Genomic DNA, 23,046 nt, shown 5'->3' on the forward strand with positions numbered 1-23,046 from the left:
AAGGCAGCCCTGTTCAGGGAGGCTTTGAATGTTTAATAGATTATTGTGTTTTAATTTTCTGTTGGAAGCCGCCCAGAGTGGCTGGGGAAACCCAGCCAGATGGGCGGGGTATAAATAATAAATTATTATTATTATTATTATTATTAGCCCTTTTATTGCACCAAAATATATTGGTAACGAATCAAAATCATGAATCTCCATCATCTTTGAGATTGTCTCATTTTATTTTGTCACTTATTGCTTCTGTATGCTTCCTTTTTTTCCCCCTCTTAAGGAGCTCAAGTTGGCAACGATGCCCCCCCCTCCTCATTTTAATCCCCACAACAACCCAGTGAGATAGGTTAGGCTGAGATAGACAGTGGAAGCTTCATGTCCAAGTGGGGAATTCAAATCCTGACACAACAACCCAGGGCATCCCAACTTTGGGTCCTCCAGCTGTGGTCGGAATCCAACTCACATCATCCCTGACCACTGGTCCTGCTAGCTAGGCATGGTGATGGGAGTTGTAGTCCCCAACAAAACCCGGGGACCCATACATGGGCGTAGGCAGGCGGGGCAGGAGGGGCAGTTGCCCCCCCTAGAAGCAGGGCCGCTGGCCAGCCTGCCCCGCTGCCCGCCCGGTGCCGTCTCCCTTCTCCCTGGCTAGCTGTGGGGCGGGTGGAGGGAAAGCCCCGGAGCCGCGCAAAGCGTTTGGCTGGCTTTCCCTCGGCCCGCCCCACAGCCAGCAAGGGAGAAGGGAGACGTCCCTTCTAGCCGGCTGGCTGTGGGGCGGGCGGAGGGAAAGCCAGGCAACCGCTTTGCGCGGCTCTGGGGCTTTCCCTCCACCCGCCACGGCGATCGCAGAGGGGGAGGAGGGGATCGGAGCTGATCCTGGCGCCCCCTCGCCCCTGCCGTTCGAGGAGGGGGAGGAGGGCGTCGGAGCAGCCCGAAATGGGGCTGCTCCGATCCCCTCCTCCCCCTCCGCGATCGCCGGGGCGGGTGAAGGGAAAGCTGGCAAGGGAGAAGGGAGCTTTCCTTGCCCCACTGTGGCCCCTTGCCCCCCCTAATTTTCACCCTGGCTACGCCCCTGGGACCCAAGTTGAGAAACACTGCTGTAACCGCTATGCTACCGGCGCTGGCTCTCCTTTACCGTTGAGCATCCCTGTGCCCGAGCTGAGCTGTGGGTAGCCGCCCCCCCCCCCGAGCCAGATAACCCAGCCAGCTAGTTAACAACCATCAGGGAAAGCCAAGAGGGAGAGACTTGCCCACAGGCGGCTTCTGAGGGCTGCCTGGCGCACACTGTATATTCCCTCGAAAGCCGGCCTCCTGGACAGAAGGAAATGCTTTCCCTTGCTGCGACTGGGCTTTTCAGTACCTGGTGCCGAACCCATTAACAGAACCTTAACAGTGCAACGGGGGCGGAGGCTGGCTTGCCAGCAGCCAGAAAAATAAGGGAGGAGTAATAACGAAAGGGGGAGGCCTAGGACCGTAGGAAACTTCTACCACGGTCAATGCTCCCTACACTGGTTGGCAGCAGCACCTCAAGAGTTCAGGCAGGCCCCAGTTCCCGGCCCTATTCCCAGTTGGGGATTGAGCTCGGGATCGTCTGCATAATAATAATAATAATAATAATAATAATAATAATAATAATAATCTCTGGCATTCTCTTCCAATGTTGAATCATTGCTAAGTTCTTCCGAAGGTTTCGTCGAAATCCTTTTGTGCTGCTATTTTATTATTTTCTTCCTCTTACCAGTTGCTTTTTTAAAAGGAAAAGGAAAGCAGACTTCCAATATAATACGAAAATTAAAACTAAAGCAAAACAAAAGCTATAATAATAATAATAATAATAATAATAATAATAATAATAATAATAATTTATTATTTATACCCCGCCCATCTGGCCGGGTTCCCCCAGCCACTCTGGGCGGCTTCCAACAAAACACCAAAATACAGAAATCCAGCACACATTAAAAGCTTCCCTAAACAGGGCTGCCTTGAGATGCCTGGTAATTGTTGTTCTCTTTGACCTCTGGTGGGAGGGCATTCCACAGGGTGGGTGCCACTACCAAGAAGGCCCTCTGCCTGGTTCCCTGTAACTTGGCTTCTCGTAACGAGGGAACCGCCAGAAGGCCCTCGGAGCTGGACCTCAGTGTCCGGGCAGAATGATGGGGGAGGAGACGCTCCTTCAGGTATACTGGACCGAGGCCGTTTAGGGCTTTCAAGGTCAGCACCAACACTTTGAATTGTGCTCGGAAACGTACTGGGAGCCAATGTTGGTCTTTCAGGACCGGTGTCATGTGGTCTCGGTGGCCGCTCCCAGTCACCAGTCTAGCTGCCGCATTCTGGATTAGTTGTAGTTTCCGGGTCACCTTCAAAGGTAGCCCCACGTAGAGCGCATTGCAGTAGTCCAAGCGGGAGATAACTAGAGCATGCACCACCCTGGAGAGACAGTCCGCGGGCAGGTAGGGTCTCAGCCTGCGTACCAGATGGAGCTGATAAACAGCCAACCTGGACACAGAATTGACCTGCGCCTCCATGGACAGCTGTGAGTCCAAAATGACTCCCAGGCTGCGCACCTGGTCTTTCAGGGGTACAGTTATCCCATTCAGAACCAGGGAATCCTCCACACCTGCCCGCCTCCTGTCCCCCACAAACAGTACTTCTGTCTTGTCAGGATTCAATCTCAATCTGTTAGCCGCCATCCATCCTCCAACCACCTCCAGGCACTCACACAGGACCTTCACCGCCTTCACTGGTTCTGATTTAAAAGGCATGCATGGAGAGCCAGCATTTCTCACTTGGCGCGCCACATCCAGGAGAGGCCCTCCCTCCCTCCCTCCCAAAAGCCTGCGTGTGGCGCATGAACATTGATGGCACTGGGGTGTTTTTTATTTGCTTGCTTGCTCGCTGTCCTGTGAAGGAGCTGCTGCCTCTTTGTGCAGCGACCGCAGCTCTTTCTCTCTCTGTGTCTGTCTCCTTCTTTTCCTCCTCTCCTTCTCCTCCTTACGCGTTTTTGTTTCCCCCACAGTCTGATAGATTTCACACGGTTACCGTCTCCAACCCCTGAAAACAAGGACTTGTTTTTTGTCACAAGGTCTGCGGGGGCCCAGCCCTCACCCGCCCGGAGCTCCAGCTACTCGGAGGCCAATGAGCCCGACGTCCAGATGTCCAACGGCAGCAAGAGTCTCTCCATGGTGGACTTGCAGGACAGCCGGGTTCTGGAGGGTGTGGCCGCCCTCCCGGGGCCGGCCGACCCACTCGGCGACGGGCCTCCCTCCATCGGGCAGGCCCCGGGCCCCTGGGGCACGCAGACTCAGCAGAACGCCGTGGCCGCCATGGCCACCGTGCGGCGGGCGGGCCAGACCCCCACGACGCCCGGCGCAGAGGGCGCCCCCGGACGGCCCCAGCTCCTGGCGCCCCTCTCCTTCCAGAACCCTGTGTACCAGATGGCCGCGGGCCTGCCCCTCTCGCCTCGGGGGTTGGCGGACTCTGGCTCCGAATGCCACAGCTCGCTCAGCTCCCACAGCAACAGCGAGGACTTGGCAGCGGTGGGCAAGCACGCCTTCGGCAACCCCGTCGCGGTCGCCGCCGCGACGGAGGACTTCAACCGGCGGGCGGGGGAGCTGGCCCGCCGGCAACTCTCGCTTTCGGACAAGGGCGGGCAGCCCACCATGCCCCGGCAGAACAGCGGGGGGCCCCAGAGGCGGATAGACCAACCGCCACCGCCCCCGCCGCCCCCGCCGGTGACTCGGGGCCGGACGCCGCCCTCGCTGCTGAGCACAATGCAGTACCCACGCCCCTCCAGCGGGGGCATGCTCTCCTCCTCGCCCGACTGGCCGGGCAGCGGGGCACGGCTGCGGCAGCAGTCCTCCTCCTCCAAGGGAGACAGCCCGGAGATGAAGCAGCGGACGATGGTGCATAAGCAGGTCAGTGCGGGCGTGGCAGGTTGGGCAGAGGTGGTGGAGAGGGGCACCTGGCTGAGGCCCTCGCTTCTCCAGCCAGAATCTGCACCATCTCAGGTCTGTGGTTCAGGGCGGGAGTGGGGGGGGGGGCTGTTCCTCATCTTGCTCTGCCACTCAGCTGTTACTTTGCCCATAAATGTTCTGGCTTCCCCCACCCCATCCCATGCCACACCAGATCCAGTGCCATCTCATGACCTCGCCGCTTCCGTGTGCTGGAACGAAGCACAACTGGCTGAAGCTAGAGAGAAAGCGGGAGCAGGCTGGTCGTTCCCTCTGCCCTCCCCAGCCGAAACACATACACACGGGGTTGAGGGTGTTGGGAAGCGTTGCTCAGAGCAGCTGAAGGGGTGGGTGAGAGGAGCTGCCACACTAAGCCAGCCAGCTAGATGACCCTTTGGTATCCTTCCCTACTCTGCAGTTCTGTAGTTCAGTCATCCTCCTCTCAAACACTGTGGCCTTTGCTCAAACAGGGACTTGCAAGCTTCTGGAGTCGTTCCAAACAGCCCCATTTGACCAGGAACTACAGCAGGAAAGGGGTCAGTGGTTGGATCAAGCCCTCCCCCCCCCCAACCTGCACCTGAGACAGGTGCCATAATCTCTCCTCCACCATCACCTCTTAGCTGGGAGCACAATAAATAATGAAGCTCCTTGTTCAAATTCAACCATGTTAATTGCTATTTGAGGGCGAATTAAGGCCTCAGTCACATGCGCTCTCCCTTAGGTCCACTTGCGGCTTGTGGTGTGGGGAGCAGGCATAGTGCCTCTCGCTCCTGATTCCTTAGCCAGCAGAGTGGGGAAGTTGCAAGCAGGAGCTGTGAGCCGGGTTGTTTCTCCTTTAGAGGTCAGCTCAGCCACAAAACAGATTTGGCGAGCTGGAGATAAGGCGTTAATACAGATTTCAAAATTCTTCAGCTCAAGCAGTAGGTGGATTTTGGAGACAAATCTGGGAGAGGGAGAACCCAGATTTCCTGATGGGTTCAGGGCCCTGGCAGCAGGTCTTTATGCGGTAAACCTGCTAGCGCCGCTGCTGCCCTATTTTTCTGATACACCTGCCATTTTCTTTTCCCCATCATTGTGTCATGGGGAGGGGTGCAGGGGCAAGATTTCTTCCTGCTACGCCATGTGGAACAGCATTACATCAGGGAGGGGGGAGGGAAGACATTAAAAATACCTCTTTCTAGCAGTAGAGAGCTCCACCCCCACCCCAACCCCCCCCCTAATAAAACTTTGCTATCTCTGTCCACCATAGCTGCCAAGTTTTCCCTTTTCTCGCGAGGAAGCCTATTCAGCATAAGGGAAAATCCCTGTAAAAAAGGGATAACTTGGCAGCTATGCTGTCCACTGTCATGGGGGAAATGGTCCCTCTGTAAAAAGCGCCTCCAAATATGGGGAGCGGACTTGAGAGGGGCAGCCCTCTCCTTCAGGGATGAAGTTGGGCCTGGAGTAAGGTTGAAAGCCCAACGCGGTGACGCCTTGAGCAGATTTAACTCGCGTGATTTCAACCCAGCGCAGGTAGAAATTCCACGAGCTGAACGCAAGCAAAGGAGAGAGCTTCAAAAGCTCTTTTTTCCTGTGGAACTTTTGAGCACTGTGCATCACTTGGGGGGCCGTCAAAGCCCACTTGGCTCCAGAAGGCTAGTGGTGCTTGTAGGGGGGGGGGGATGGTTTTGTGTATATGCATTTGTGTGTGTACACGGGACCCTTGGAACAGAACGCCTGCGTAGAATGCTGTTGTGGTGTGAACCATTTCAGGCTCAAAACAAACCATTTCAGTTGACAGGTGAAGCTTCCCTCCGGTCTAAAGTCCTAGAAAAGGCTTGGCTCTAGTAATATTGGGTGTGCCTACTAAACCCAAGACCCAAGTGGTTGGGTATTTGGGACGTGTGTGCTCTCTGTCTCTCTCTAGCTTCATGTCCATTCCGGTTTCCCCTTTTTTCCTTTTCTCCACCCCCCACCCCCCTCCACTCCCTCTTTTCGCTTGTGGTTCTGTGTTTCATTTTTAGGCCCCTTCTCCTGTGAACCCCAATGTCCTGGACCGCACAGCCGCTTGGCTTTTGAATATGAACGTGCAGTTTTTAGAAGAGGAGAGCAGTGACCCAGACCCCAAGCACAGGGATAAGATCCGGAATAAAGAGGAGTTCGGCCAAGGGGAAAAGGTAACGCCGGGCAGGACGCAGAAGTGGCATCTCCAGAGGGAGAGACAGTTGCCTTTGTAAACACATCCACTCCCCCCGCCTGTGCCATTAGAACAGGGGTTCCCAACAAAATTTTCTCGAGGACCCCTCATTGAGCCGCTATTGTGACAAGGACCCCCATTAATTCCTAATCCTAAAATTTAAAAGTGAGAGCCAAATTAAGAGTCTTTTTATATTTTATATTTATAAGTTTTTTACAGTTACAACAGAGTACTCCCTCAGTATACAGTTATATAATTTTTCCAGTAAGCTTAACACTGATCTTGGAAGGGTTAGGTTCAAGGGACGCCAACGATTTAGGTTCAATGGACACCGACAAGCTTGGTTTGAGAGTCACTGACTTACTTGCTTGAACATCAAATGCATTATCTTCCTCTTCATCTGTAGGCCTTTGTTGTTTTAACGAACTACTTTTTAACCAATGGTCCATTTTTAACTACGCGAACTGTAGCTTCCGCGAAAAACAACGCTTTGTTGACAAACACGACTGTTTTGCAAAGAGGCAGCGCGCGCCAGGGAGGAGGGAGGGGAATGGAGAAGACAGGGGACATGCGCAGTAGCGCACCAATGAAGCCGACGCGCGCAAAGCATCTTGGGGAGGTGAGCGCTAGTCGAATGCGCGCGCTGCCTCTTTGCAAAACAGTCGTGTTTGTAAAGCTCCACCTAACGGCATACAGCAGAACTACTGCCTCTATCTAATTCTAGTTTTGCGCTAGACTCTGCTCATGCAGGAAGCGGCCAAAACAAAAAATCTGTTATCATACGAAATATAGTTAATATATTTTTTTATTCTAATAGCATCTTGCGGACCCCTCTGGCATAGCTCGCGGACCCCTGGGGATCCGCGGACCACCTGTTGGGAACCACTGCATTAGAAGCTGCAGTGGCCAGGGTGGATTTGATTTAAATCAAACTGATTTAAATCACGATTTAAATCACGATTTAAATCACTAGTCAGCAAGGCTTGATTGAAATCATCGTTTTCTACATCAAGACTAATTCTTGCTGGTACAACTTGAATATGCTAGGAGATGGAAGATTTTTAGAATAACAACTTTTCATATTAGTTTTTTTATCCCCAGTTTAATAGGTTAATCATTCATACTGTATTTGGACCACTTGACTGTTGTACTTAGGAAGGAGAAAAATAATCGTTACCTTAATAATAACAATTTAAAAGGATTTATTCAACTGAAACAATGACATTACAGCCTATGTTATTTGCTTCAACAAACATCCATGTTTGTTAACTAATTTGGCTAAACAAAAACAAATTATATATCTTTTAAGAAACTTAGACTGTCAGCCCAGCCTACACATGAAAAACTTAAATACTGTCCACTCCAAACAATCAGAAAAATATTGTTTCTATTCTATTCACTGAACTTCTTGAAACTTAGCACTGAAGGGGTTGTTTCTGTATTCATAGGTTTGTAGAACAATAGGATTAAGGTCTTTTTCTCAACCCTGTTCATGTTATAACATTTTTGCTGTGAAGAAGAGGCATGTGATCTCCGCTGAGTCAAATTCAGTTTTGAGAACTGCAAAAGTAAACCAAGCGTCTGTGATAATATCTTGCAGGCAGAGAAACTGCCCAATAATCTTACAAAAACCTCTGGAAGAGCATGACATTGTGGATTAATGGATTAATGGATTTTATTTACCCCCAAAATTAAACATATACAACCTTATTCTACATAATTAAAAAAACCTAATCTTTATTTCATGATGGAATAACCTTTGGATGGTAATATATTTTCCTCAAAAAGCATTTTATTAAAAAAAAAATCCGATTTAAATAAAAAAATCTATTTAAATAAAAAAAATCTGATTTTTTTAATTTATTTTTTAAAAAAAATCATTGATTTTCATCCCCCCTGGCAGTGGCCCTTGCCCCATGCCCACTCCTGCTCTGCGTGTAGGTCAGGGTGGAGTATAAAAGCGATGAATAAGTGAAACGGGTAAATAAACTAAAAAAATTCCTTCAGTAGCACCTTAAAGACCAGCTAAGTTTTTATTTTGGTATATGAGCTTTCGTGTGCATGCACACTTCGTCAGATACACCGAAATGGGAGTCCCCAGGCGCTTATGTGGAGAAGGGGTGGGGAGGGGTGGGGATGGGGAGGGGGGATCACTCAGAAGGGTGGTGGAAGTGGGTGATTGACTGACTGATAGCTGTTGATGACCGAAAACGACTGCAAATGGTTTTGCATGGAAAAAGCAAGGGTTGAGATGGCTGAAGATCGCTTATCATGTATAATGAGATAAGAATCCGATATCTCTGTTCAAACCAGGTCCCTCCATGGTTTTGAGCTTGGTGATAAGTTGTAATTCAGCAACTTCTCTTTCCAGTCTATTTCTGAAATTCTTTTGTAGTAAGACAGCTACTTTGAGATCTTGTATAGAATGTCCTGGGATATTGAAGTGTTCTCCTACTGGTTTCTCTGTCTTGTGGTTCCTGATGTCAGATTTATGTCCATTTATCCTTTGGCGTAGGGTTTGGCCTGTTTGTCCAATATAGAGAGCTGAAGGGCACTGTTGGCATTGGATGGCATACACAATGTTAGAAGATGAGCAATTCAATAGTCCTGAGATGGTATGTTGGATGTTGTTGGGGCCAGTAATGATGTTGTCCGGGTGTATGTGGCAGCAAAGTTGGCATCTGGGTTTATTGCAGGCTCTGGTACCAGTGTCCATGTTAAGTCTGGTGGTTGTATTATTGTGGGTGAGGAGTTGTTGAAGATTGGGTGGCTGTCTGTAGGCAATGAAAGGTCTTCCTCCCAGAGCTTGAGAAAGGGAGCTGTCATTGTCCAGGAGAGGCTGTAGATCTCGGATGATGCGCTGTACTGTTTTAACTTGGGAGCTGTATGTGACGACTAGTGGTGTTCTGTTATTTTCTTTTTGGGGTCTGTCTTGCAGCAGGTTCTCCCTAGGTATCAGTCTGGCTCTGTTGATCTGTTGTTTAACTTCATCAGGTGTTTAATAAACACCATTGGTCTTGCCAGCTCAGTGTTGTCGACTCTGGCTGGCAGCACCTCCCCGGGCTTTCAGGCAGCTGTATCTGGAGACGGCCCTCCTAGAGAGAGAACCTGGGCGGCAGGTTATGTCCCTCCTCCTTCCCCAGCCCACACCCCCCAAAGGAGGGGCCTGTCTCGCCTTGACCAAGGGCAGCTCTGAGCATTTTTATAAGCCCAGCTTGAGGCTCAGAGCCTCCGTTCGCCCACCCGCCATTGCTCATTTCCTGCATTTCTGTCGTGCTGTTGTCATTCCCTCGCTGGCTCCATTGACGTCATAAACCACGCCCCCTTCCCCGCCCCACAGACACACCTCCCACAACTGTGCCCCCATGGTAAGATCTGGACGGGAGGAGAGCGGGCACAGGAGCAACCGTTGTTGCTTCGCCGCCAGTGCCACCCTCGTTGCCGCTGTCTCCACTGGAACCATTCTTTCTGGTTGGCACGAGTGCCTTCAAATTCTCGCCTCTTTCTCGACCTCCCGCCTGCGTTCTGCCTGCCTCTCCCGAAGCCACCCATTTAAAAGGGAGAGGTGAGAAGTTCCTCCTCCTCCGCGCCTGCAGCTTCATCGGTTTCTTTGTGAGGGTGCTGGAAGCTGCTTTATACTGAGGAACAACTTCCTGACAGTAAGAGCTGTTCAGCAGTGGGATTTGCTGCCAAGGAGTGTGGTGGAGTCTCCTTCTTTGGAGGTCTTTAAGCAGAGGCTCGACAGGCATATGTCCAGAATGCTTTGATGGTGTTTCCTGCTTGGCAGGGGGTTGGACTGGATGGCCCTTGTGGTCTCTTCCAGCTCTATGATTCTATGAGTCATGCACTTGGTCCATCTAGCTCAGCGTCACCTACACTGGCGGGCAGCAGCACTGGCCCTCCTGAGATTTCTGGTGGGGAGTCGCTTCCAGCCTTACCTGGAGATCCTCGTGGGAGCTGAACCTGTCGCCTCATTGCATGCCAGGCACATGCTCTGCCGCTAAGCCACTGCCCCTTCCTAAATAAAGCTCTTCACTTCTCCTGAATTCCAGGGTGGCGCCGTAAAACGGATGCACGTGGGCACCCTTGCCATGGCTTTGCACTGCCTCAGTTCTTTTGTGCATTCACACACACACAGAGAGAGAGACACAACTACTACACTGACGAATCCCTCCTTTGCCGTTCATTGCTGGAACCCCTGTAAGAAAGGAATGCTGCGAGGGCATCCACAGAGTTCTTTCAGTGGAGATTCCTGCAGCGTTTGGATGGGTCAATAAAGCACAGCAAATAAAGTCCGGAGCAAAATAATCCTGATACTGTACAACCAAATGGCCATAGCTGCCAAGTACCCCGTTTTCCCCGGGAAACGCCCGTTTTTACTTACCTTTTCCCGGCGGTCCCCCGTATCACTTTGTCTCCCGTTTTTCTCCGTTATTTTCTCCTGCCGGCGGCCATTGTTTTTTTCTGATTTGCCCTTCTATGGGCACCAAAAATGGCCACCGCCGGCTTCCAAAGTAGCTTCTACGCATGACCGGAAGTGCATAGGCACGACTTCCGGTGTCGCCCCGCCCACCTATGGGCACAAAAAATGGCCGCCGCCGACACCGGAAGTCGCGTCGACGCACTTCCGGTCATGTGCAGAAGCTACTTTTGAAGCCGGCGGCGGCCATTTTGGGTGCCCATAGAAGGGCAAAGCGACGTCAACGCAACTTCCGGTGTCACACGGCTGCCGGTCCCAGATTCTGCAGTCCGGGACTTGGAAGGTAAGCCAAATGGCATGCGCACACACATGTGTTGCAGGCTTTGAGTCAATGCTGTTTATCCATTCATTTATTTATTTAATTAAATTTATGCACCACTTGACTGCCTCAAACCAGAAAAGATAAGAAGCACTAAAATCATAAATAAGAAAAAAATAGCAGCAGTGGTTTCAATCTCCCAGATCTCGGCTGTATAGGGTAGTTGTGGGCTGTTGGGGGTGGGGAGGCAGAGAGGATTAAAATCCGGACCAAACTGTCCTTTTGCAGGGTGCTGTCCTTTTGCAGGGTGCCTCCCTCTCTTTTCAGTGGAACCATTTAAATGCCCTGTTTCCATTGGGGAAGCAAGACTAAGGGAACCCAGCTCCTAGGAGCCAGCATGTGTATTTATTTCATAAAATTTGCACCCCGCTTTATTGTAAAGAAAGGAGCCTCGAGGCAGTTTACGAAAAAGAAAAAAATTACAACAAGAATTTAAAACACAGGGAATGTTAAAATTCTGAAAAAGGCTAAGGCTTGTCTAAACAGGAATTTTTTAGCAGGCACTGAAAAAGAATACAGCGAATTCACCTGTCTCGTATCAATAGGCAGGGAGTTCCAAAGTGCAGGTGCTGCCACACTATAAACAATTGGGTTTTCTGTGGCACCTATAGAGGTCCCAGTTCTTCCTGTCAAAGCGGTCAAGTGGGTGCCTTTTGGGGCAAGGCAATCTTGCGTGTAAACTAGGCCCAAGTTGTTAAAGGCTTTATATCAGTGATTGGCAACCTTTTGAGCTTGGCGTGTCAAAATTCGCCAAAAAACCGAGCATAACTCGGGTGGTGTGTCACTTTGAGACAAAAACCATAATTTTGCGATATTTATAGTTTAAATACGGTACCAAAAATGTATAATTGTAATATATAACTGTATTTATTAAACCAAAAAACGAATTATTTAAACAAACCAAACCCAAAACCCTTTATTTATCACAAAGTGCCCAGAGTTGTTGAGCTTTTGGGGGGGGGAGCTGCTGACCAAAGTTTTGGAGGTTTTTTTGGGGGGTGCAAAAGTTGCTTTGCTTTTTTGGGGGGGTGCCCCAAAGCTGCTGTGCTTTTGGGGGGGGGGGAAGAGAACAGAAATAAATGACGAATAATACCTTCGCTGGAACTAACACGCCGCACCGACATAGTCTGCCAAAGCGCCAAAAAAACCCATCACAGAACGGGTTAAAAAACAAACACTGTTACACCCAATCATAGTCTGCCAAAGCGCCAGAAAAAACAGCAGAGAAAGGGTTAAAAAACCAATCTCTGGCTACCAGCAACAACAACAACAAAAGGATCCGGGTTTTAACAGTGGAGACAAGCTGTAGGAGGAGTGGGAGAACAAATGGGGGGGGGGACAACAGCAGCGTGAATGGGCCAATGGGGCGCGTGCCAGCAGTGAGGGCTCTGCGTGTCATGTCTGACACGCGTGTCATAGGTTTGCCATCGCTGCTTTATATACTAACTTCTAACACCTTGAACCTGGCCCGGAAGCAAATTTCTTGTAGTCCAGCAACATCCGGAGGAGCCTAGGTTGTGTGTTGCCTCTTCGCACCCACCCACCGTTGACCGCTGCCCAAAGAAGTGCCTGAAATCAGAACACACACACACACACACACACCTCCCGCTAAGACTTGCCTTGCTCCTGTCTCTCCCCCCCCCCCCACTAAGCTGAAATCCCCTCTTCCACGATTCCATACAATTCCTTTTCTTGGAGTCTTTCCAGTGTGGCAAAACGCACCCATACCTGTGGACGGGTGGCATCGCTCCAGTGGTGGCTTGGAGGAGGTGGCTGGGCAGACGCAGAAGGGCTCTGAGCGGCTGACCGGGGCGGGTGTGGTTGCTGGCCCACAGGTGGGCCCTGGCCTGCTGTGTGGAGTCTGCGGGTGGCGAGGGTGCTCAAAGCCATTTCTCCCGCATGTTTCCCGCACGACAGCAGTATCATCAGGACGCGGTGGCCCTGCAGGACAAGCTGCGCATCTCCAACAAGAAGCTGGAGGAGTACGAAGCCCGCTTCAAGTGCCAGGAGGAGAACACGCAGAAGCTGGTGCTGGAGTACCAGGCGCGGCTGGAGGAGAGCGAGGAGCGCCTGCGGCGGCAGCAGGAAGACAAAGAGATGCAAATGAAGGGCATCATCAGCAGGTAGGAGGGGCCCTGGCAGAGCCGACCTGCCCATGGGACAGGCTGAGGCGCCCACCTCGGGATGCGGAACCCCGTGGGCAAAGCCATGGTGGCGGCTTCCGGTCAGGGGCGTAGCCAGGATGAAAATTAGGGGGGCAAGGGGCGGGGCCAAGGGCCAGGGCCAAGGGCGGGGGAGGGGCCACAGTGGGGCAAGGAAAGCTCCCTTCTCCCTTGCCAGCTTTCCCTCCGCCCGCCCCGGCGATCGCAGAGGGGGAGGAGGGGTTCGGAGCAGCCCGATTTCGGGCTGATCCGATCCCCTCCTCCCCCTCCGCGATCGCCGGGGCGGGTGGAGGGAAAGCCCCAGAGCCGCGCAAAGCGGTTGCCTGGCTTTCCCTCCGCCCGCCCCACAGCCAGCCGGCTAGGAGGGACGTCTCCCTTCTCCCTTGCTGGCTGTGGGGCGGGCGGAGGGAAAGCCAGCCAAACGCTTTGCGCGGCTCTGGGGTTTTCCCTCCACCCGCCCCACAGCCTGCCAGGGAGAAGGGAGACGGCACCGGGCGGGCAGCGGGCCAGGCTGGCCAGCGGCCCTGCTTCTAGGGGGGGCAACTGCCCCCTCCTGCCCCCCCTGCCTACGCCCATGCTTCCGGTGAGACACCACCAACACCACTCCCAGTATCAGCAAAATCTTGCAAGGCCTTGTGCGCTTCGTGAGATCCCACTGAAATCTCGCAAGATCTCGCATGCATTCTGTGCGATCTCGCCAAGATCTCGCTTAAATCTCGCAAGGTACTGTGCATGCTCTGTGAGATGTTGCCCGAATTTAGCGAGATCTCTCTCGCGCTCTGCAAAATCTCGCCAAGACCCGCCATTGTCATCACTACATTGTGGGCGCTAATGTGCGACCTAGGGAAGGGAAGCGATGGCGGCAGGAAAGCCCCTTCTTGTCTCACCTCAGGCAGTCAAACCAGACACACTAGCTCAATGAGTGTGTACAGTCATACCTCGGTTTAATTACGCTTCAGTTTGAGTGTTGTTGTTGTTTAGTCGTTTAGTCGTGTCCGACTCTTTGTGACCCCCTGGACCAGAGCACGCCAGGCACTCCTGTCTTCCACTGCCTCCTGCAGTTTGGTCAGACTCATGTTCGTGGCTTCGAGAACACTGTCCAACCATCTCGTCCTCTGTCGTCCCCTTCTCCTAGTGCCCTCAATCTTTCCCAACATCAGGGTCTTTTCCAAGGATTCTTCTCTTCTCATGAGGTGGCCAAAGTATTGGAGCCTCAGCTTCAGGATCTGTCCTTCCAGGGAGCACTCAGGGCTGATTTCCTGAAGAATGGATAGGTTTGATCTTCTTGCAGTCCATGGGACTCTCAAGAGTCTCCTCCAGCACCACAATTCAAAAGCATCAATTCTTCGGCGATCAGCTTTCTTTATGGTCCAGCTCTCACTTCCATACATCACTACTGGGAAAACCATAACTTTAACTATACGGACTTTTGTCGGCAAGGTGATGCCTCTGCTTTTTAAGATGCTGTCTAGGTTTGTCATTGCTTTTCTCCCGAGAAGCAGGCGTCCTTTAATTTCGGGACTGCTGTCACCATCTGCAGTGATCAAGGAGCCCAAGAAAGTTTCCAAAACCTTGCTTTGATGGTTTGCTCCAGGCTTGTAGCCACAAATTGGGGCGGGCGTTATAAATTGCCCCCCCCCCAAAAAAAAACCCAGCAAAGGAGGACAGTTAGACTTTAAACTATTGGAATTTTTCCACCCACAGGCTGATGTCAGTGGAGGAGGAGTTGAAAAAAGATCACGCAGAAATGCAGGCGGCTGTGGACTCCAAGCAGAAGATCATAGACGCACAGGTAAGTGCCTGCGAGCGAAGCTCACCTGGAGCACCTGTCACCCAGGAAGGCACACATTTTGGTCCTATAGCACCAAGCAGCTCCAGAGTTGTCACAACACCTTAGAATGATAGAATCGTAGAGTTGGAAGAGACCCCAAGGGCCATCCAGTCCAACCCCCTGCCAAGCAGGAAACACCATCAAAGCATTCTTGACATATGCCTGTCAAGCCTCTGCTTAAAGACCTCCAAAGAAGGAGACTCCGCCACACTCCTTGGCAGCAAATTCCACTGCCGAACAGCACTTACTGTCAGGAAGTTCTTCCTAATGTTGAGGTGGAATCTTCTTTCCTGTAGTTTGAATCCATTGCTCCGTGTCCGCTTCTCTGGAGCAGCAGAAAACAATCTTTCTCCCTCCTCCATATGACATCCTTTCATATATCTGAACATGGCTATCATATCACCCCTTAACCTTCTCTTCTCCAGGCTAAACATACCCAGCTCCCTAAGCCGTTCCTCATAAGGCATCGTTTCCAGGCCTTTGACCATTTTGGTTGCCCTCTTCTGGACACGTTCCAGCTTGTCAGTATCCTTCTTGAACTGTGGTGCCCAGAACTGGACACAGTACTCCAGGTGAGGTCTGACCAGAGCAGATTACAGTGGTACTATTATTTCCCTAGATCTAGATGCTATACTCCTATTGATGCAGCCCAGAATTGCATTGGCTTTTTGAGCTGCTGCATCACACTGCTGACTCACGTCAAGTTTGTGGTCTACCAAGACTCCTAGGTCCTTTTCACATGTACTGCTCTCAAGCCAGGTGTCACCCATCCTGTATTTGTGCCTTTCATTTCTTTTGCCCAAGTGTAGTTTCTCCTTGTTCAAATTCATCTTGTTTGCTTTGGCCCAGTTGTCTAATCTGTTAAGGTCATTCGGAAGTGTGATCCTGTCCTCTGGGGTATTAGCCACCGCTCCCAATTTGGTGTCGTCTGCAAACTTGCTCAGGATGCCCTCAAGCCCATCATCCAAGTCATCCAAGTTGTCTAATCTGTTAACACACACCTCAAGGGCAGTTATTTATTAAACACACAGCTTGGGGTTGTCCATCAGTTCAAGAATTTTGAGATTCTTAATGTTCTGCGATGGGAGTCTGAGGGCCACATCACCACCTTTCCAGCATCTCCAGGGGCCGTATGCCAGCAGTGGCCCAGTTGGCAGGTATATGGAGTGTGTACGCACAGGCGCACATAGTGGGATGCAGATCTCTCCCCATCCTGCCTGCTCAGTCTCCTCTTTGCTTCCTCTTTCCTCACTTCCTGACAGTAAGAGCTGTTTGGCAGTGGGATTTGCTGCCAAGGAGTGTGGTGGAGTCTCCTTCTTTGGAGGTCTTTAAGCAGAGGCTTGACAGGCATATGTCAAGAATGCTTTGATGGCGTTTCCTACTCGGCAGGGGGTTGGACTGGATGGCCCTCGTGGTCTCTTCCAACTCTACGATTCTATGATTCTATGGATTTTCTTTTTTAAAACCCTTTTGCATTTGGAGTTCTATGTCCGATTCTGGTGGCCCCACCTCAAAAAAAAAACTGGGAAAGGTCTGGGAAAGAACAGCAGAAATGATCGAAGGGATGGAGGGAAACACCCCCCCCCACTGCCACCACCACCACCCAATGAGGAAAGGCCGCGGGATTTGGTTTTGAGAGAAAGTGAGTAAAAGGTGGCATGATAGAAGTGTATAAAATCATATATTGCATGCAGAATGCAGAGAGAAGCAAGTTTTCCTCGCTGTCTCAAAACATTAGAACTTGTGGATACCCAATGAAGCTGAGTTGTGGGACATTCAGGACGGAGAAAAGGAAGAACTCCTTCATGCAATGCAGAGTTAAAGCATGGCAATCGCTTCCCCAGGAGGCAGCGATGGCCACTAACGTGGACGGCTTCAAAGGGGAGTGGACACATTCATGGGGAAGGATAAAGTGATCCATGGGTACAAGCCAGCGTAACTATGTTCCGCGAGAAGAGGGGGCTGAACTAGTTGGGCCGCTGAGCTGGTGCAGCAAGCCATAGCTGCCAAGTACCCCGTTTTCCCCGGGAAACCCCCGTTTTTACTTACCTTTTCCCGGTGGTCCCCCATATCACTTTGTCTCCCGTTTTCTCCATTATTTTCTCCTGCCGGCGGCCATTATTATTTTTCTGATTTGCCCTTCTATGGGCACAAAAAAATGGCCGCCGGCGGCTTCAAAAGTAGCTTCTACGCATGACCGGAAGTGCATAGACACGACTTCCGGTGTCGCCCCACCCATCTATGGGCACAAAAAATTGTGGCCGCCGCCGACACCGGAAGTCGCGTCGACGCACTTCCGGTCATGCGTAGAAGCTCCTTTTGAAGCCGCCGCCGGCCATTTTGGGTGCCCATAGAAGGGCAAAGCGACGTCGGCGCAACTTCCGGTGTCACACGGCTGCCGGTCCCGGATTCTGCAGTCCGGGACTCGGAAGGTAAGACCCCAGGATTTGACTTGGTGAGAGGCAGCTCCCCCTGTTCCAATGCTGGTCTCTTTTTCTCTCTCTCTCTCCCTCTCTCTCTGTTTTGTCTTTTCTCTCTCTCCCCCTTCCGCTGCAGGAAAAGCGCATCGCCTCCCTGGACGCAGCCAATGCCCGGCTCATGAGCGCCCTCACCCAGCTGAAAGAGAGGTACAGCTCGCAGACCCGTAATGGGATCTCCCCTACCAACCCGACTAAATTGCAGATTACCGAGAACGGCGAATTCCGAAACAGCAGCAATTGTTAAGCTGGTGGGAGTTGGCGGCTGCTGTTGCTGAGGGAGATTGAGAGGAGAGGAGAGAGGAAGGAGAGGAGAGGAGGAAGGAGGAGGAGGAGGAGGAGGAGAGAAAGAGAGGACAGCCCGGGCAGAGAGAGAGCAGCGGCGGCAGCAGCAGCAGCAGGAAGGGTGAGCCACCACGTTGCAAGGGTGCTTGGTGCTTCCTACCCGCCCACCGCCCCCCCCCCCCGAGTGGGGGAGGAAAGAGAGAACCCCACAGCCCTCTTTCACCAAAGACGGGGAGCCCCGATGTCCCCCCAGCCCGACCCCGAGTTCGAGGGACGGGGAGACGGAGAGGAGATCGCCGACTGTGCGGAGCAGATCGTTGCAGGGAGGAGAGTCACCGCCCTTTCCTACTTCCTGAAGGACGCGCCTCGGGAGCCCGCTAGAGGCCGAGGGACAAGCTAGCAGGACTTGCGCGAAAGGTTGCAGGACCAAACCGCCGCCCGCCCGCCACGGGCCCAGCTGCGTCGCTGGGGAGCCCTGCCCTGCTGCGCTGGGGAGTTCTCTCTAGCTGCGTCCCGCTGCCGGCCATCGCCCGTTGCTGCCTCTGCTTTGGGATTCGCCCTGGCCTCTCCTCACAGGCGTAGCTCATTCCCCAGGAGGGCCGAGAGGATGAATGGAAGCCCCACCTCCAGATTATGCTCCACCTGTAGAAGGAGGCAGGGTGTCAGAATTCCACACAGGCGTCGGGAGGTGTCCTTCAAGCTATGCCTCCACACAGAGCGGGATGGGGTGGGGTGGGGACACAGCCATCACAGTGAAGTTGAAAGGAGTTCCAGGATGACCTCTGCAGTAGCCAGCGATCAGAGTGCTCATAGCTCAGTGGCAGGTCACCTGCTTTGCATGCAGAAGGTTCCCAGGCCAGTCACCCAGTAAAGGTAAAGGGACCCCTGACCATTAGGTCCAGTCGTGACCGACTCTGGGGTTGCGGCGCTCATCTCGCGTTAATGGCCGAGGGAGCCGGCGTACAGCTTCCGGGTCATGTGGCCAGCGTGACAAAGCCGCTTCTGGCGAACCAGAGCAGCGCACGGAAACGCCGTTTACCTCCCCGCTGTAGCGGCTCCTATTTATCTACTTGCACTTTGACGTGCTTTCGAACTGCTAGGTTGGCAGGAACGCTAGGTTGGCAGGAGCACCCCGTAGCGTTTCCCAAAGGGCTAGGTAATAGATGACCGCAGAGCCCCATTTCTGCGTGAGAGTACTGAGAAGTGGTCTGATTCAGTTGAAAGCAGCTTCCTCCATTCCTAAGGCAACATATCTAATCCTATATAATAATGTGCAAATGTCTCTGCGTCCAGATTCCCTGTGTCCCTGTGTCCGCGCTACTGCACATGTGCCCCACGGACACAGGGATTGGACGCAGAGACTTGACGCACGCACACACACACACACACACCCTCCCCACACACACCCCACCCCTCTGCCTACCGTTTCCCTCGCAGTCCTCAGAAGAATCGCGGCCTTCTCCTGGGCGCCCGCTGGCCAGCTGGGCTCAGCGGAGCGCCCCGACGAAGCGGCGGCCGTGGGAGGGGCCAATCGGCCCCCCCCATGTGCCGCCGCTGCCAAAAAAAGGCTGAATGCTCTAGCGCCCGTTTATTAAACGGGCTGGATGACACTAGTATATGTATAAAGTACCTGGAGGGTGGCTGGGCCATTCGTTTTGGGGGGCCCTCTGCCATGCTGGAGACAAGGCTCTGCGCCAAGCCATAACCTGCCCACAAACACATGATCTCACTCACCAGCTTGGGTACATTGTCCCTCTCGCTAGCTAAGGTGCCTTGGGCTTGCCTACCGCTGGCAAGGTAAATTATCCTTGTAAAAGGTAAAGGTAAAGGGACCCCTGACCATTAGGTCCAGTCGTGACCGACTCTGGGGTTGTGGCACTCATCTCGCATTATTGGCCGAGGGAGCCGGCGTACAGCTTCCAGGTCATGTGGCCAGCATGACAAAGCCGCTTCTGGCGAACCAGAGCAGCGCACGGAAACGCCGTTTACCTTCCCGCTGTAGCGGTTCCTATTTATCTACTTGCATTTTGACCTGCTTTTGAACTGCAAGGTTGGCAAGGAGCTGGGACCAAGCAACGGGAGCTCACCCCGTCACAGGGATTCGAACCGCCGACCTTCTGATCAGCAAGCTCTAGGCTCAGTGGTTTAACCCACAGCGCCACCTGGGTCCCCAAATTACCCTTGTAGACAGGGCTAACTTTCTGAGAAACGGCACACTGCAGAAGTTTTCCTTAGCATTGTGGTTTCTGCCAGCCTTGGCTGCCCAGGCAGTGCCCATGTCTGGCCCAAGTCTCTGCATGGCTTCAGTTGGCTTGAAGCTTCAGTTGGGTTCCCTTGTGGTCCAGAACTGCTGGACCGAAAACTGGGACACTGGAGCAAAAAGTCTGAGAGGCAGCAGAGATTGGCCTGCCTTGCTCCAGATTGTGCCAACTCAGTGAACCCTTGTGGTGATGGACTGTAGCTCATTGGCAGAGCACGCAGGAGTTTCTGGGTTCAATCCCTGGGCAGATCGGCAGATGGGTGGAGAAAGCTAGTTCTTAGCTTAGTGGACAGAGCACCTGCTTTGCATGTTAAGCGCACCCCGGTTCAACCCCCGAAAACATGTCTAAGGTAGGGCTGGGAAGGAAACCCAGGAGAGCTGCTGCCAATCAGTGCAGACAGCACTGAGCTAGACTGGCACATGCATAGCTGCCAAGTACCCCGTTTTCCCCGGGAAACGCCCGTTTTTACTTACCTTTTCCCGGCGGTCCCCCGTATCACTTTGTCTCCCGTTTTTCTCCGTTATTTTCTCCTGCCCGGCGGCCATTTTTTTTTCCTGATTTGCCCTTCTATGGGCACAAAAAACGGCCGCCGTCGGCTTCAAAAGTAGCTTCTACGCATGACCGGAAGTGCATAGACACTACTTCCGGTGTCGCCCCGCCCATCTATGGGCACAAAAAATGGCCGCCGCCGGAAGTCGCGTCGACCCACTTCCGGTCATGTGTAGAAGCTGCTTTTGAAGCCGGCGGCGGCCATTTTGGGTGCCCATAGAAGGGCAAAGCGACGTCAACGCAACTTCCGGTGTCACACGGCTGCCGGTCCCGGATTCTGCAGTCCGGGACTTGGAAGGTAAGGCACATGGCCTGACTCAGCCAAGGCACATGACAGAGTGCCAGGAGGTTGTTGAGATGCGGTAGGGCCAGAAGACCAGCTCCTGCTGCTAGTTGTCTATAAACTATAAGAGTGTGCAAGGCCAAGTGCAATGTAAAATACATAGAGGCAGATCCGCGCTGCCTGTCCCCCAACCTCTTCATTGGACAAGTGGGGGAAATTGAGGCATTAATGATGTGCCATTAATGATGCAGAACAACAATGCCCCATGTTCCTCTTTGCAGATCTGCCAACTTAGGTTAAGGTATCCATTTGCAAGAAGCTCTCTCGGCTACACTTTAGCATCATAGAATCCTAGAGTTGGAAGAGACCACGAGGGCCATCCAGTCCAACCCCCTGCCAGGCAGGAAACACCATCAAAGCATTCTTGACATATGCCTGTCAAGCCTCTGCTTAAAGACCTCCAAAGAAGGAGACTCCACCACACTCCTTGGCAGCAAATTCCTCTGCCGAACAGCTCTTACTGTCAGGAAGTTCTTCCTAATCATAGAGTTGGAAGAGACCACAAGGGCCATCCAGTCCAACCCCCTGCCAGGCAGGAAACACCATCAAAGCATTCTTGACATATGCCTGTCAAGCCTCTGCTTCAAGACCTCCAAAGAAGGAGACTCCACCACACTCCTGGGTAGCAAATCCCACTGCCGAACAGCTCTTACTGTCAGGAAGTTCTTCCTAATGTTGAGGTGGTGGTTTCACTTCAGATGGGCAGCATTCCCCCCACGCACCCCCAAACTTACACACACACACACATTCTCTCTCTCTCTCTCTCTCTCTCTCTCTCTCTCTCTCTCTCTCTCTCTCTCTCTCTCTCTCTCTTTCTGGCCTAGTTGAGCTTTCTGGAGGTTTGTTAGTGGAAAGGGTTGTGTTGCGTGAAGCTTTTTGCTGCTGACGGCGTCGCCGCTAAACAGCCGGACGAGGAGGACAAAGAAGGAGGGGTGGGGAACCGGCCTCCCAGAAGCATGAAGATCGGTAACTGTTCTCTCTTTTCTTCCACAGTCTGCGTTAGGAATAAAAACAGTCCAAAAAAATAAACCCCCAAGCAGTCCAGTTTCTGGAAAACTATCCCGTTTTAATGGGGAGTGGAGCAAGGACGGCAGCTTTCCGAAAAAAAATGCCTCCCCCTGTCAGGATCGCCATCAGCCCGGGATTAGTGGTTCCTAACTAACCCCTGGTTCCTAAGCAGCATCATGGCGGGGGGGCGGGTGCTGTGCTTACTAACCTCCAACCGGCTTGTGGGTTGATTTGCTGGCGCTTAGTCCTGCGGATTCCTCTCACCGCCTTATCGATCACAGCGGTGGGCGGATCAAAGCGTCGGGGAGCCGAGGAGGCCCTCTTTAAAGAGAACGTGTTCCATGCACGCGCAAGTCTCGGAAGAACTGGGACTTCCCTGAATTCCTCGTGGCTCCAACATGGTTTTGTGCTGCCCCACACACCAAGCCCGTAGGTCCGGCGCGAGCCCTCAGAAACGTGGACCGTGACGAGAACGAACTTCTCCCCTCTCCCCTCCCCCACCCCACCCCAGGAGATGTGGTTTCAAATCTATATATTCTCTGTGTGCCAAGAAGGACCTGTTTGTTTGATCGAACTATCTGACCCAGGTATTTGAAGCAACTAACCTGCTCTATGGGAATACCATTAATTGACCACAAATTAGGTTTTGCTCGAGCAGCAAAGACCATTATTTGGGTCTTGGCATGATTAAGGTGGAGCTTGTGTTGGGTCACGTACAGTGGAACCTCGGTTTATGAACACCTCGGTTTATGAATTTTCGGTTTATGAACGCCGCGGACCCATCTGGAACAGATTAATTCACTTTCCATTACTTTCAATGGGAGAGTTCGCTTCAGTTTATGAACGCTTCAGTTTATGAACAGACTTCCGGAACCAATTACACCCATGTTTCAGTTTATGAACGCTTCAGTTTAAGTACTTCGCGGACCCGTCTGGAACGGATTAATCCACTTTCCATTACTTTCAATGGAAAAGTTCGCTTCAGTTTATGAACGGTTACTCCGTGGACCGTCTGGAACGGATTAATCCACTTTCCATTACTTTCAATGGGAAAGTTCGCTTCAGTTTATGAACGCTTCAGTTTATGAACAGACTTCCGGAACCAATTGTGTTCATAAACCGAGGTACCACTGTATTCATGAAGAGCTCGAAGCATCCCCCTTAACCCAATGGGGGAGGTAGCTAAGAGGGCGGCGTCATCCGCACACAGG

General features: G+C 52.3%; 1 protein-coding gene across 2 annotated transcripts in view; it reads left to right on the top strand.

Moving 5' to 3' along the window:
• LOC132591433 (disabled homolog 2-interacting protein-like) overlaps positions 1-22,016 on the top strand; it is a 51,901-nt gene extending 29,885 nt beyond the window's left edge. Inside the window, exons 6-11 of one of the 2 annotated variants that reach the window (XM_060270009.1) lie at positions 3,077-3,908; positions 5,948-6,100; positions 12,837-13,042; positions 14,786-14,873; positions 17,469-17,539; positions 21,821-22,016. In XM_060270009.1, the coding sequence (XP_060125992.1) occupies positions 3,077-3,908; positions 5,948-6,100; positions 12,837-13,042; positions 14,786-14,873; positions 17,469-17,539; positions 21,821-21,830 (1,360 nt within the window). In that variant the 3' untranslated portion in view covers positions 21,831-22,016. Of the gene's footprint in view, positions 1-3,076; positions 3,909-5,947; positions 6,101-12,836; positions 13,043-14,785; positions 14,874-17,468; positions 20,469-21,820 lie in introns of those variants that run through there. The other variant, XM_060270007.1, reaches the window with a different exon arrangement.
• Positions 22,017-23,046: the final 1,030 nt, after the last annotated feature.

Source organism: Zootoca vivipara, chromosome W (genome assembly GCF_963506605.1).
Source record: "Zootoca vivipara chromosome W, rZooViv1.1, whole genome shotgun sequence".
NCBI classification, from domain to species: domain Eukaryota; kingdom Metazoa; phylum Chordata; class Lepidosauria; order Squamata; family Lacertidae; genus Zootoca; species Zootoca vivipara.